The sequence below is a fragment of the Bidens hawaiensis genome, unplaced genomic scaffold, assembly GCF_021521415.1.
Source record: "Bidens hawaiensis isolate Kalapana, Puna unplaced genomic scaffold, B.hawaiensis_p1.1 tig00034689_1, whole genome shotgun sequence".
Lineage (NCBI taxonomy): Eukaryota > Viridiplantae > Streptophyta > Magnoliopsida > Asterales > Asteraceae > Bidens > Bidens hawaiensis.
Genome location: NW_027496021.1, coordinates 190,355 through 205,919, shown reverse-complemented (window position 1 = coordinate 205,919; position 15,565 = coordinate 190,355). Strand labels below are relative to the sequence as shown.

The 15,565-nt window shown below is 36.6% G+C and overlaps 2 protein-coding genes across 2 annotated transcripts; both read left to right on the top strand.

Annotated features, from left to right (window-relative positions):
* Positions 1 to 6,799: 6,799 nt before the first annotated feature.
* LOC143586540 (uncharacterized) lies at positions 6,800 to 7,366 on the top strand. Its single transcript, XM_077068067.1, has one exon. It carries the CDS (start codon positions 6,800 to 6,802, stop codon positions 7,364 to 7,366), a length of 567 nt encoding a protein of 188 aa, XP_076924182.1.
* A 4,112-nt stretch (positions 7,367 to 11,478) lies between these two features.
* LOC143586544 (formin-like protein 11) lies at positions 11,479 to 14,579 on the top strand. The gene is made up of 4 exons (XM_077068071.1): positions 11,479 to 12,647; positions 13,157 to 13,308; positions 13,379 to 13,605; positions 13,869 to 14,579. The coding sequence occupies exons 1-4, from the start codon at positions 11,830 to 11,832 to the stop codon at positions 14,574 to 14,576; spliced, it is 1,905 nt and encodes a 634-aa protein (XP_076924186.1). The 5' UTR covers positions 11,479 to 11,829; the 3' UTR covers positions 14,577 to 14,579.
* The last annotated feature ends 986 nt before the right edge of the window (positions 14,580 to 15,565 follow it).

Here is a 15,565-nt window from a genome sequence, read left to right as displayed (position 1 = left end):
GGTCACAACCCGGTCGGCCGCGTTGATTTAACCGAACCGGTCCATAATTCCAACATTAGTTCCTAATGCTATTGGGCCGGCCCTCGTAGACATCTGACGGAGACGAATATAATTTATTTATGGGAGATAAACGTGTGTTTCTATTTTGCAGAAATCAAGGTACACGCTTTACTACCCTTCCTGTATGTAATGCTAACAAAGGTGAATATTTACTGAGCCGTGCCAAAATGTGCATTAATCAAGACCATTTGAATCGGTAGGTATTTGCATACATATCCCCTTTTTTTAAACAACCAAGGTATTTAAGATTCTTTATTTTGGCCTCTCTATGATCAGAGACAGATTTAGGAATTTTCCTACGGGGCACAAAATAGATTGGGTAAAAGTGGGTCGGGTCAAAGAGAGTAGTGCCAACCCAACCATTCTAAAGGCCCAAAACATAATCAACTTTCGAGACCCTTTTCCAAATTTCATTGTTAAAAAATACATGGAAAAAAGGAACGAGTTGGGACAATTGTTTAAAAATGGTCAGTTTGGCTATCAAAACTTATAATTACGTTGCTTACACTTGTATTATGCAACTGTTACAAACTAGCATGACACCTATTGACCTTTTTAGTTGGACCTGCCCAAAATCACTTATGTGGTCTTTAACTCTCCGAGTGTTCATAAATACAAATTTTTTTACTAATTATGTTTGCTTTACCTCATCCACACATACAATAATAAATTCACCATCTTTTATTTAGTGAAAAGAGGTAAGAAAGAACTTAAGGATATATTATGCCTGTTTAAAAATCACCTTGATTGCAAGCTATTATACATTATTAATTATGTTTGCTTCAAGAGACATGACCTGTGCAATTATGAATTCAAAATCAGAATCAATCATTGGGCCTTGGAATGGACGGTGGGCTTTGGGTTAGGAATATAGAGGTGCACAAATAGGGTGTTTTTTAATACCTGGGTTCGGGTATGGAACCGGTTTCGGGTATGACCGGGTATTGGAAAATCGGGTATTGGTAAAAACCGGGTAGGGTTCGGGTCCGGGTATAGCCTCTAAAAACCATACCCTATGCATCTGGTTCGGGTAGGGTATAGAACCGGGTATTTGAATACCCTATTTTCGGGTATTGAAAAAACCCTTTTGTGGGTTTTTTTTGGGATTTTTTCCGGGTAATTTTTGGGTAAAGATTGGATTTTTTAAAAGGTTGCACTTTTAGGTGTATTTTTTGGGTATCTTTTAGATATTTTCGGGTATAAATAGGGTATTTGAAATACCCGGTTTTGGGTATTAGAAAGACCATGTTCGGGTATGGAACGGGTTCGGGTTTTCGGGTATTACCGGGTACAAATCGGGTCCGGTTCGGGTTCGGGTTTTAGTACCGAAATGCATACCCTATTTGTACCCTACGGGTAGGGTCGGGTACAGGTTCGGGTATTAAAAGCCCGGGTATTAATAAAACCGGTTCCGGGTTTTTATTTTGGGTATGGTTCTGGTTTCGGGTATTTTGTGCACCTCTACGGTTGCGGGTATGATCGGGTATTGGAAAATCGGGTAGGGTTCGGGTAGGGTATTGAGGAGAAAAACTCAACCCTATGTACCCGGGTAGGGTGTGATCGGGTTCGGGTATTGAAACCGGGTACGACCTGGTATTAATACCCGGTTTTGAATTTGTAATTTTTTATACATTTTTTAATTTGTTTAAAATTTAAATTTGCTTTGGAATGTAAAAAAATAATTAAACTATATTACAAAAACCATAAATCCACTTATTTTCAAATTATTTACTTAGTAATATGCATTTTACAAAAACTTAAACATAAAAGTTGTGAAGTAAACATAAAAATATACAATAAAAACTCATGTATTATTTCGGGTATTCGAGCCGGGGGTCTCACCGGAAGCAGCCTCTCTATCCCTATGGGATAGAGGTAAGGCTGTCTACATCTTACCCTCCTCAGACCCTACCATAGCATTGCTATTGGTGGGATATACTGAGTACGATGATGATGATGATTATTATTATTTCGGGTATTAGAAAATTTGTATCGGGTATAACCGGGCATCGGGTATAGGGTATGACCGGGTCCGGGTATTTACGGGTATAAATCGGGTACGGTTCCGGGTACGAGTATTGACCTCAAAATGAATACCCTATCCATACCCTACGGGTAGGGTCGGTTCCGGTTTCGGGTATAGAATACCCGGGTATAAAAAAACCGGTTTAATAAATAAAAGTTTATTTATTTTACTAGTATATAAATCATTTGTAAAAATAATAACAAAATATCTATATATGTTATCTTTTTACTGGTTACTTTTACCAACTCCAAACACATTAAGCCCACCTTCTTGAAGGGAGTGGACCTTCATATTAGAACATATAAACGTGCATGTGTGGTATGGATCTTTTCAATCCCAGCATGGAATTCCAAGTAACGGCAAAGCCAACCTCACTTGTCGGTTAGATATTTTGCACATACATTATAATAACCCGGAATGCTTCTAAGATAGTAATAGTCTAATAACTCTAAAATTTTAGAAATTGTATACGAATACTTATATTTGAGTTTTGATATTTTTTTTATGTTTCAATTAGAATCTATTACGAGGAAACAATTAATAATTTAAATAAAGTACGTCACATAGAAACATGAATATAATCAAATACTCGATCGGCACGTGTTTTATTCCACACCAAGATAATTTGAATGCCTTGACTTAATCTTTTCCTATTAATAAGTCTAAATTGTGTCAACAAACTAGTCTAAAAAAAAATCTGGATGACGAAACCTTTAATTCAAATTTCTAATCGGCAATATATATTCCTATAAAAACTCTCCTTGCTCATAATAACCGCACAACCTCCATCCATTGATGCGCTAGCAAGAAACCATCGCCTGATCACTACCACCAACGCCCGCTGCAAGTCAGACACCAACGCCGTTTTCGTTAGTTTGCATTTAGTTTCGGCGGCATAAGCCGTGCACTGCCACTCGTTTCTGGTTCCCTCAAGCACCGACCACCGTTCTCCCTCCACGAGTAAGTCACCATCCGCATCGCGCACCACCACCGTTCAAGTTCCGCCTTCGATTTGTTTTGTTGAGAGAAACCGATTTAGTCGCTGTCACGTTTACGTACATCACCGACTTGTTTGACAGCTAAGGTAACCGTCCGCTCCTTTTCCTCTGGCATGTACGCCTAATTTAGTTGTTCGGATGTGGGCGTATGATCGTTGATTTGTTCCGGCTATAGAAAAAAATTGTTTAAAAAGAAACTATACTTATTGATAACCCATGCATGTTATTAAAGAAAAGAGTAAAAGGGTTCACGTGTGTTGCTTGCTAACTGACTATTTTCAGATTAAAATTTAATAGGTTGTAGTGTTCACATGCATGTTAATGTATATAGGCTAAAGTTAACAGAAGCACCATAATGATATATATGGCAGCCTGTACGTACGACTTTAAATCAAAATTTGAAACTTGGATGTTTTATGAATAAATTAAACATGAAAGTCTTTGTGATTATAAGTAAATGAATAAATAATATTTCGAATCCAGTTACTTTATTCCTTTATAATGAGGTAGAGAATTAAAGTTAAATATTTACTTATTGGTACTTGTTATTTTTTTTTGAAAGCTTTAATAATCTTATATAAACCACCGAAATAAGCATATGACCAAAAACGTTTTATGGATTCTTAAAAGAGTCATCCCAGGTAAAAAAAATCAACGAATCATGCATCGTAATTTATGTTCGTATATCTAAATTAAAATGTAAATAAACCATAGGTTCTCATACAATTGGCGGAAAACATTGACTTTACTTTGGTTTTCACTTTTGTTTAAGGTACGGATTCTGTTTTTGTTTCCTTTTAGTATTAATTATATTCCGTTACTTCGTAGTACGGAATCTGTTATCGTTTACTCTAGTATTATATATACATTCCGTTACTTCGTAGTACGGAATCTGTTATCGTTTACTCTTAGTATTATATATACATTCCGTTACTTCGTAGTACGGATTCTGTTTCTTGTTACTTCGTAGTACGGTTTCTGTTTTTGTTACTCTTAGTATTAATTATATTCTGTTACTTGGTAGTACGGTTTCTGGTTTCTGTCACTCATAGTATAAATTATATTCCGTTACTTCGTTACGGTTTCTGTTTTCGTTTACTTATAGTATTGACTCTATTCCGTTACTTTGTAGTACGGATTTTTGTTACGCGAAAGTTATATTTTGAGTTCAGTTATATTATATAATATATTTTTGTAGCATGCAATAGATTATTTATTTTGTACTCTTTATTGCATGTTCTGGTTTGAATATGCTTAGTTATATGGTGTTATCTTTAGTACTTTGTTACCCGAGCAAATTCTGACTTGTCGTTGGGGGCGTCAACGACATGGCACTTATCGTGACAGTGCGTAATCAAAGTTCACGGCGTCTCTGAAAGTACTCATGTAGTACCTTGGCCACTTAGAGGCGTATAGATCGATCTTAGTTCCGACTCCTGACTCCTGACTCCTGACTTCTGTTTGAGATGGAACAATGTGTGCACGCCACCCACACCGTCTCCTTGGTGCATGGACTAGCTAGCTGTGTACCCCTCTGTTTAGGCTCTGGGTGCTTCCGTATTACGCGACCTATTTATTTTAACATCATCGTCGTGTATTTTAGTAATTATATTTTGTTTCGCTATATTTCTGGTCCGTTTTGATATGTGTATATGCATTTGGTTAAATTTGAGTATATTCAGATTGCGTCCTGATCGTGTATCGGATTATGTTTCGCATTTAATTATAGTTCGGTCTAAAACGTGGTTTTATATCCGCAATAGTTTCAGTTTTATTTCAGTATGTGTTTTGTCTTATGTATGTCTTTACCTGTACTATTGTTCTCTCCGTTACTGGGCAATTTTTGGCTCAGCCGTATTTTCTTGTTTGTGTCTGTCTTATTTGCTATCAGGTAATTCGGGAAATCGGGGAGATCAGTGATGAGAGTAAAATGAAGCTCAAGAATAAGGACTTGATTTAATTTTCTTTTATTTAAGCATTTAATAAATTTGACTTAGAATTTCTTCCAATGTTTTTAACTCTTTTGGTTGCCATGGGATTCTTTTCATTTCATTTAAATGGTTTTTGTTTGGTCTATGATTTCTGTAATAGTGACACGTCAGCCTGCTCCGGGTTGGGGTGTTACGGTTATGGTATTAGAGCCCAGGCTCTTTCTTGTAGAAAACTTAGACGAAAATAATTAAAAATGTGAGTTAATGGGTAGACGTCGAGTTAGGATTTTCCTTTTCGTCTTCCGCGTATTCCGTAAATCCTTATCGTTCAATTCATACGTTACCTTACTTCCAGATGCCTCCTAGAAGACGTGTGAATCGCCAAAACTAGAATGATGCTGGAAACGACCCTCCTCTTGCGACCCTTGTTACTAACGCCGTCAATGCAGCTATTGCGGAAATAGTCCCTAACATCATACAACAGTTGCAGCAAAACAATGCCGGCGGCAACAATGCCGGTGGGAACAGCGCTGGTGGCAACAACGCGGGTGGCAACAACGCGGGTAGCAACAAAGCCGGAGGCAACAATCCTCCTGTTGGTATTCATGTCTGGCTTGAGCGTTTTCAAAAGCAAAAGCCGAAATCCTTTAGTATCGCTAGTTCTCTGGTAGAAGCTGAAAACTGGATCGCACATATCGAGAAACTGTTCGAAGTGCTAGGTGTCGAAGATGTGTTTAAGGTTCGGCTAGCTGCTTACAAGCTCGAAGATGATGCTCATAGATGGTGGAAAACACTGAATGCTGTGCGTGGAGGAGATAATTATGCTGCCACACTTGCTTGGAATGATTTTTGCACCCTGTTTTATTAGTAGTATTTTACCGATGCCGATCGTAGTGAATATCTGAGGGAGTATTATTATATTGTTCAAGAAGACGATGAGCCAATCGTAGAGTTTAAGAACCGTTTCTGTCGTCTGGTTAGTTTTCTGGGCCCGACTGTAGGTACTCAAGAGCAACAAACCAATCATTTCAAGTGGGCCACATGTGATCGTGATAGAAAGTTTATCCTAAACCTCCGTTTTAATGACATAAACGAGATAGTGTATGCGGTTAAGAACCTTGATAATGATAAGAAACACCGTTAGAAGGCGTCTAATGATGATCGCAAGCGCCCAAGGGAAAGTGATCCTAACCAATCTTCTTCTCATGTTGATGATCAATCATTGGTACCCCGAAACAGTAGACAACGCTCAAACAAGAATTATAACAATCAGTCTCAAAATGGAGGAAATCAAAACCAAACTCAACAGAACCCGCCACCTAACCACGACCCTCCTTGTGCCACTTGTGGGAAGCCACATAAGAGTCTATGTCACAGAGCCGAAGGCCTTTGCTTCAAGTGTGGAGATGCAACACCCAGAATTAGAGATTGCCCTCAGCTTAGCCATAGAGCTAATAATGGAGAGACTTGCGATATTTTCACTGATCATAAGAGCTTGAAATATATCTTCACTCAGAAGGAACTGAACATGAGGCAGAGACGTTGGTTAGAACTTCTAAAAGATTACGACGCTATCATACAGTATCATCCGGGGAAGGCAAACGTTGTAGCCGATGCTCTTAGTCGGAAGAGTTCCAGAACGATAAATTCTTTTCAGCTGCAACCTCATATCCTCAATGATCTGGATAGATTGGGTATTGGTCTCCATTTTGGTGATACCAATGGATATCTAGCCAGATTTCAGATTGAGCCTGATCTAATTTCTCGAATCAAGAGTGCGCAATATGAAGACGGAGAAAATTATTGAAGGGCCCGAGTTGGTACAGATTACAAATGAGAAAGTTATCATTGCTCGTGAGAAGCTAAAAGAGGCTCAGAGTCGACAGAAGAGCTATGCAGACCGACATCGTCGAGCTTTGGAATTTAATGTCGGTGATCGGGTATTCTTGCGAGTTTCACCTTGTAGAGGCGTTCAACGTTTTGGAATCAAGGGAAAACTTAGCCCAAGATTCATCGGACCGTTTGAAATTCTTGAAAGAGTTGGCGAAGTCTCTTATCGTTTGGCTTTACCACCTCAGTTATCTCATGTGCATAGGGTCTTTCACGTATCTCTTCTTAGGGGGTATAATTATCACCCGTTACATGTTGTTACCTATCCGCTCCATCAGATTCGCGAGGATTTATCTGTTGAAGAAGAACCTGAAGCTATTCTTGATCGTCAAGAACGCATTATGCGCAAGAAAACTATTCCGTTCGTTAAGATTCTTTGGAAGAACCATTCTGAACGAGAAGCTACATGGGAAATGGAGGATACAATTCGTTCCCAATATCCGTATTTATTTCCATTTTAGCACTTGGTGATTTCAGTTTGGATGGTTTTGATTTCATATGAATTCTGTTTTATATGTCCCAATATTTGCTTATGAGACTTTGCAATTGTCATGTCTGAATTTATGAAAGTTTAAGTTTGTTTCGTTTCCGTGATATCCGAAAGTATGTGTCACCGTCTTACAAATTTCGAGGACGAAATTTTTTTTTATAGGGGAGTATAATTATAATAACCCGGAATGCTTCTAAGATAGTAATAGTCTAATAACTCTAAAATTTTAGAAATTGTATACGAATACTTATATTTGAGTTTTGATATTTTTTTTATGTTTCAATTAGAATCTATTACGAGGAAACAATTAATAATTTAAATAAAGTACGTCACATAGAAACATGAATATAATCAAATACTCGATCGGCACGTGTTTTATTCCACACCAAGATAATTTGAATGCCTTGACTTAATCTTTTCCTATTAATAAGTCTAAATTGTGTCAACAAACTAGTCTAAAAAAAATCTGGATGACGAAACCTTTAATTCAAATTTCTAATCGGCAATATATATTCCTATAAAAACTCTCCTTGCTCATAATAACCGCACAACCTCCATCCATTGATGCGCTAGCAAGAAACCATCACCTGATCACTACCACCAACGCCCGCAGCAAGTCAGACACCAACGCCGTTTTCGTTAGTTTGCATTTAGTTTCGGCGGCATAAGCCGTGCACTGCCACTCGTTTCTGGTTCCCTCAAGCACCGACCACCGTTCTCCCTCCACGAGTAAGTCACCATCCGCATCACGTACCACCACCGTTCAAGTTCCGCCTTCGATTTGTTTTGTTGAGAGAAACCGATTTAGTCGCTGTCACGTTTACGTACATCACCGACTTGTTTGACAGCTAAGGTAACCGTCCGCTCCTTTTCCTCTGGCATGTACGCCTAATTTAGTTGTTCGGATGTGGGCGTATGATCGTTGATTTGTTCCGGCTATAGAAAAAAATTGTTTAAATAGAAACTATACTTATTGATAACCCATGCATGTTATTAAAGAAAAGAGGAAAAGGGTTCACGTGTGTTGCTTGCTAACTGACTATTTTCAGATTAAAATTTAATAGGTTGTAGTGTTCACATGCATGTTAATGTATATAGGCTAAAGTTTACAGAAGCACCATAATGATATATATGGCAGCCTGTACGTATGACTTTAAATCAAAATTTGAAACTTGGATGTTTTATGAATAAATTAAACATGAAAGTCTTTGTGATTATAAGTAAATGAATAAATAATATTTCGAATCCAGTTACTTTATTCCTTTATAATAAGGTAGAGAATTAAAGTTCAATATTTACTTATTGGTACTTGTTATTTTTTTTTGAAAGCTTTAATAATCTTATATAAACCACCGAAATAAGCATATGACCAAAAACGTTTTATGGATTCTTAAAAGAGTCATCCCAGGAAAAAAAAATCAACGAATCATGCATCGTAATTTATGTTCGTATATCTAAATTAAAATGTAAATAAACCATAGGTTCTCATACAATTGGCGGAAAACATTGACTTTACTTTGGTTTTCACTTTTGTTTAAGGTACGGATTCTGTTTTTGTTTCCTTTTAGTATTAATTATATTCCGTTACTTCGTAGTACGGAATCTGTTATCGTTTACTCTAGTATTATATATACATTCCGTTACTTCGTAGTACGGAATCTGTTATCGTTTACTCTTAGTATTATATATACATTCCGTTACTTCGTAGTACGGATTCTGTTTCTTGTTACTTCGTAGTACGGTTTCTGTTTTTGTTACTCTTAGTATTAATTATATTCTGTTACTTGGTAGTACGGTTTCTGGTTTCTGTCACTCATAGTATAAATTATATTCCGTTACTTCGTTACGGTTTCTGTTTTCGTTTACTTATAGTATTGACTCTATTCCGTTACTTTGTAGTACGGATTTTTGTTACGCGAAAGTTATATTTTGAGTTCAGTTATATTATATAATATATTTTTGTAGCATGCAATAGATTATTTATTTTGTACTCTTTATTGCATGTTCTGGTTTGAATATGCTTAGTTATATGGTGTTATCTTTAGTACTTTGTTACCCGAGCAAATTCTGACTTGTCGTTGGGGGCGTCAACGACATGGCACTTATCGTGACAGTGCGTAATCAAAGTTCACGGCGTCTCTGAAAGTACTCATGTAGTACCTTGGCCACTTAGAGGCGTATAGATCGATCTTAGTTCCGACTCCTGACTCCTGACTCCTGACTTCTGTTTGAGATGGAACAATGTGTGCACGCCACCCACACCGTCTCCTTGGTGCATGGACTAGCTAGCTGTGTACCCCTCTGTTTAGGCTCTGGGTGCTTCCGTATTACGCGACCTATTTATTTTAACATCATCGTCGTGTATTTTAGTAATTATATTTTGTTTCGCTATATTTCTGGTCCGTTTTGATATGTGTATATGCATTTGGTTAAATTTGAGTATATTCAGATTGCGTCCTGATCGTGTATCGGATTATGTTTCGCATTTAATTATAGTTCGGTCTAAAACGTGGTTTTATATCCGCAATAGTTTCAGTTTTATTTCAGTATGTGTTTTGTCTTATGTATGTCTTTACCTGTACTATTGTTCTCTCCGTTACTGGGCAATTTTTGGCTCAGCCGTATTTTCTTGTTTGTGTCTGTCTTATTTGCTATCAGGTAATTCGGGAAATCGGGGAGATCAGTGATGAGAGTAAAATGAAGCTCAAGAATAAGGACTTGATTTAATTTTCTTTTATTTAAGCATTTAATAAATTTGACTTAGAATTTCTTCCAGTGTTTTTAACTCTTTTGGTTGCCATGGGATTCTTTTCATTTCATTTAAATGGTTTTTGTTTGGTCTATGATATCTGTAATAGTGACACGTCAGCCTGCTCCGAGTTTGGGTGTTACATACATATACCAAACTTTCCATCCTTCACTGACTAACAGCTGTACCAATAATTCAAATACACTATATACAGATTTTTAAAGGCAAAAAAAGCTTATAGTCAAATAAAATATATATGCTAGAATAATCATTTACTTATGTTAGATAAACAGTTTAGAAGACGACTGTACACTTGTAAATATGTATAACACAAACTAATTTGTTATCTATAAATGAATTGAAACTATGATGGTGCTTGATATATGTGTATAAGATCGGAGGAATAACTTCCGCTTCTTTTTTCTTTTAAAATCAAAACAGAAGACAAACGGGTAACACGTTGCGCCTCTAGCCTCTTTTGGATTGCAATAAGTACGTGTACCAAACTTCTACTTGTAATATGAGCGTTTGAGTATTAACCATTAAGTACGTGAACCAAACCTAAAATTTAGACAAATTATCTACTAAAATCAATACGTATAGTTAGGGGTGATCTACGTGTGCAACATCCGATACCGAGCAGTAAAATTAAATTTTCTATTATTGATTCTATGTTTTGTAGGTATTTAAGATTCACCAATTTAGTTAGACATTTTGGAAGAGTGACAAATTAAAATTTTGAAATCTTTACATAAAGCTTTAGGAGATGGCTTTTGGTTACAAGTACATGAAGTCGCATAACCAATAATTGGTACAAATATGGATGGTATCAGGAAATATTGATATCTTACCACACTTAAAGATATGCATAGATAGGTAAGACCAACCTCCAACCTAAATGGGACCACACTAAACTAGTGTAGTGTAAAGGTTTAGAAGGATTTTGAGAAACTGCTTTTTGGCATTTATTTTACCCTACAAAACAAAATTATAGTATCTAAATCGAAAATCCTAAACTCATACCAACTGATATTGTTATTTTTATCGTCGGTCTTGTAACGTGAAACTTACGTCTTTGCTTGTTTAGCGTAATATTTTTTATTCTTTCATCCACTGCGCATTTAAATCACGGTGATGATATTTAAGGTAAGATGCTCTTTATGAACTTATACGAAACTGATACAAGAATTGGTAGATTCATATTTTGAGCAACTGAATAAAACTAAATGGACTAGAAAATGACTCATCTAGTCAACTGATACAACCAGATAAAACCAAGTGTCCGAGTGTGACAATTAGCCATAGACAGTTTACTCGGCTTTCTTTTTCTTTTGTGTTTCCGCTTAGCATCATAAACCAAAATGGTAGGGTAACCATACGCGATTTGTGATGTATAAATCACATATTGCTTTTTGTTTACTAACATATTGAGGTGTATTGGCAAAATGAACTATATTTCCTGTTTCATTCACAACCAAGAAATGTATAGCACTTTAAAGATATTTGATATAAGATATTTGTTATGATCCAGAATATGTCTATAAAGATGAGGCAAAATGCATAGTAACACAGACAGGGAATTAATGGGTGATTAAAGACCAAGGCCCCAACAAACTTACACTAGGATTCCTTAGAGTAGCATTTAACATCATCATCATTGCATCAAATTCATATCTTATATTATCATGAAGTGTGGTTCTAAGATCATTATCATCATCTTCCTCACCACACTCATTGTTTCTGCATTATACATTACCCAAAATCTTCATGTTACACCACTAAAAGCTCTAGTTGGATTCAAGAACACCAAAAAACCATATTTCAACCTCTCACCATCACCTTCGCCAGCACCAGCACCGTCACCGTCATTGTCACAACTATCACCATCATCACCACCGCGACTTCATCATGTCCACAGGCGGAACCACCACTATTTGCCACCGCTGGTCCCACAATATGACGAAACAGATGATGAAAGGAGACTTGTGGTGGTGGCAATTCTGGTGTCCGCTTGTGCGACCACATGTATGATCTTTCTCATTATTCTCTTTGCGTGCTTCAAAGCGTTGAGAGCACGAAGAAAAACAAACTCCTCATCAAAGAGCATGAGCATGAGCATGAACACGAAAATGAACATGAACACAAACAAGCAGGATCAATTGAATTATCTAGAAAACGATGAGGCAAAACATAAAGTGATTACTTTGAGGAACATATTATCAAATTCTGAAAATCTAGATGAAGAATTTGGATCAGATTCATATGATGATTCTTTCAATTATTTTTATAATTCACATAATTCATCTAATTCAATAACTTCTAATGTTTCAGTCAGTTGTGACATGTTGTTACCTTCAACATCAGCACTTCCTTCATCTTCTCACTCAGGATCAAACCAAACAGTTACTATCTTTCAGCCATTGCCACCGACCGTTACGGGTAAAGTTGGAGCTGCACCAGACCGATCCATGGTTTGGGATCAGCTCAAATCAAGCTTATTCGAGTAAGCAAATTAGTGTTTTTTTTGTAAGATTTCTAGAAGGAAAATTCACACAAAAGTAGCATTAAATTTTTTAGTTTTTAGTATTTTTTTGGTTTTAAGAAATAGACAAGAACACACTTTCTCCGACTTATTCAATATAAATTCAATTTTTTCTGTAATCCAACAACCAAGTGCATAATACGCTAGCGGTAGTACATCTTTGGCAGATTACACACTTAGCTGTTGGATTTAAAAAAAAGTTTCAACTTTTCTTTTGTTTCAAAATAAAACTTTTTGATCCTCATTTTTGGCTAAAGATGTCACGTGACATATTTTTAGTTGTCCAAATGTCCAAATGACATATTTTCAGTTCTCAAATATATTCACACAGTTTTTATTAGTGAAAAGGTTGAAAGTCAATCTTTATTTTAAGATGTTTGACCAGGCAAATTCTATTTTGATGAATTTGCCTAACTTTAGGATGAAACACAAAATTGGTTTGATTAGGATCTGATTGAGTCACTTTTCAGTTACAATTTGCGCAATGCTAATGAAGAACTGAAAAGCAAAAGCCCATCTCCTGGTAAACATGTTCTTGAGCCAAAAAGAATTCAGAACCTAACCATGCTCTTCAAAGCTCTAAACGCCACGGCGGAACAAGTTTGTTGTGCGCTAATACGAGGTAAAGATCCAACAACAACATGAAATGAACGTAACATTCAACAATTAATTTTATGTTGTCTTGGGTATAGGAAGTGGATTGAATCAACAACAGCTAGAAGTACTCATAAGGATGGAACCAACAAAGGAAGAAGAAGCTAAAATAACTGGCTACAAAGGCGACTTGGGTTCAGCTGAGATTTTCATTGCAACAATCCTAACGGTCCCATATGCGTTCCAAAGAATCCAAGCATTGCTATATCGAGAAACATTTGAAGACGAAGTGACTCATCTCCGAACTACATTCTTAGTGCTTGAGGTATGTGGAATGCCTAAAGACTATCTTCGTAACATTTGACCCTCATACCAGCCAATATAGACTGTTTTTCCTTCGGGAAGCTCACATATTTGCTTTTGTTTTGGAGGCATTAGTTCGGTAAGAGGATAACTCATACCTTGATATTGTTCACTCGATCAGTCAAACATCAAATGTAAAACTCCTTGTGGGAAAAGAGAACAATATTGGTTGGTATGAGATGTTGAATGCTACAATATCTCTTACTTGAATTTGTGCTATTTCAGGAAGCATGCAAAGAACTCCAGTCAAGTCGATTACTCCTAAAACTACTAGAGGCGGTTTTCAAAATGGGAAACCGGATGAATGTAAGTACACCAAAAGGAGGAGCAAAATCATTCAAGCTCGACACACTGCTTAACCTCGCAAATATAAAAGGAACCGATGGAAAGACCACATTACTTCACTTTGTAGTCCAAGAAATAGCTCGATCCGAAGGTGTTCTAGCGTCCGAAAGCATTATAGGAAAGATTAATCAAAAGAACAAGCGCAAGACCATCCAAGATAAAGAAGATGACTATAGAAACATGGGTTTAGAACTTGTGGGCGGTCTTAGTACCGAGCTATGCAACGTGAAGAAAGCTGCCACCATAGACTTCTCAGTAATCGTGAGTACAATTTCTAATCTATCTCAGGGGAAGGCTAGATTGCGAACATTGATGAAGCAAGATTTGAGCTTAGGTGAATCTATGAAATCTTTCTTAAATTATGGTGTGACAAAACTAAAGGAGTTGCATGAAGATGAACACAAAATGCTTGAACTTGTGAAGCAAATGACTGAATACTTTCATGGAAGTATGAGTAAAGATGACGAGAATCCAATTCGAATATTTGTGATCGTGAGAGATTTTTTGGTGATGTTAGATCGTGTTTGTAAGGAGTTGAGGAGATCAAAAGTTTTTACTCACCAAAATCCTGTTGTGGCCTGTCAATAGATTGGAAGTGTGATTGAAATTAAGTAATATATATAGGGTGGAGTTAGGTAAACAAATAAATTGCCTAAAAGTGTAAAAAAGAAACTAAGGAATGATATGTTTTAACTTCCATCGTGTTTACAATGCCTGCTAAATTTAAAACACCATGTCTACAAATCTTTATTCTTTACACTTTCTAGGCAAAAAGGCCATGCAGTTTGGTGATAGAGCTGAATGAATGGATGAATGATTTCCTCTCTAGTTTCTAAATGGTTATTTATATGTTATTAAAACGAATGTGCTCTTCCCAAATATCTTCATGCCTAACTTTGAATAGAAGTTCAATGCAATTTACAAATCCTAGAATGGTTTACCACAGATCGTGAAATTTTAGAGATGACAATTGGAATATGGATAGTCAAAACATACATTTCTCACTATTTTGGTTTGAAATGTGTGAATCGTATGAATGCTCTCTACTTTGAGAGAAATATGTACTTCTATATATATTGTTATGTTACATTTAAATAAAAGGAAACTGATGCAGCGGTGAAACGATAACGAAGATCGATTCACGTTGATTCTAAGAATACCCGTGAAGAACTTCACAAAACTCCCAAAATCCCACCAAAGGTCTAAGGGAAAATGAAGAGAAAAAAAAGTAATTATTATCAAAATCAATTCCGTCTTCCTGAATTACATAACCAAACTATAAATAAGAGTTCTAATACGAAATGGGCCTAAAACGGGACATGGGCCAAACACAAACCCAAAAACAAAAACATAAAATGTGCTCCTCGTCTCAAGCTTCGATTTGACTGGTAATGGGCCTAAAACGGAGCTTCATGGGCCAAGTTATGCCCGTTTTCGTGGGTCACCCTTTGTTGCGTTATCTTGGGCCTCCAGAAACATAATAGCCCGGTCTTCAATACTTGGGCACACATCAGAAACACAATAAATTACATAACAACTAATCAATACATTATAAACTGATGACTTAATTTGTGGGA

Bases quoted from the DNA above. Each gene is read 5' to 3' on its own strand.
- LOC143586540 (XM_077068067.1), top strand. From the start codon at position 6,800: ATGAAGACGGAGAAAATTATTGAAGGGCCCGAGTTGGTACAGATTACA.
- LOC143586544 (XM_077068071.1), top strand. From the start codon at position 11,830: ATGAAGTGTGGTTCTAAGATCATTATCATCATCTTCCTCACCACACTC. The intron at 12,648-13,156 runs GTAAGCAAATTA...GTCACTTTTCAG, and splicing joins CTCAAATCAAGCTTATTCGA to TTACAATTTGCGCAATGCTA. The intron at 13,309-13,378 runs GTAAAGATCCAA...TCTTGGGTATAG, and splicing joins TTGTTGTGCGCTAATACGAG to GAAGTGGATTGAATCAACAA.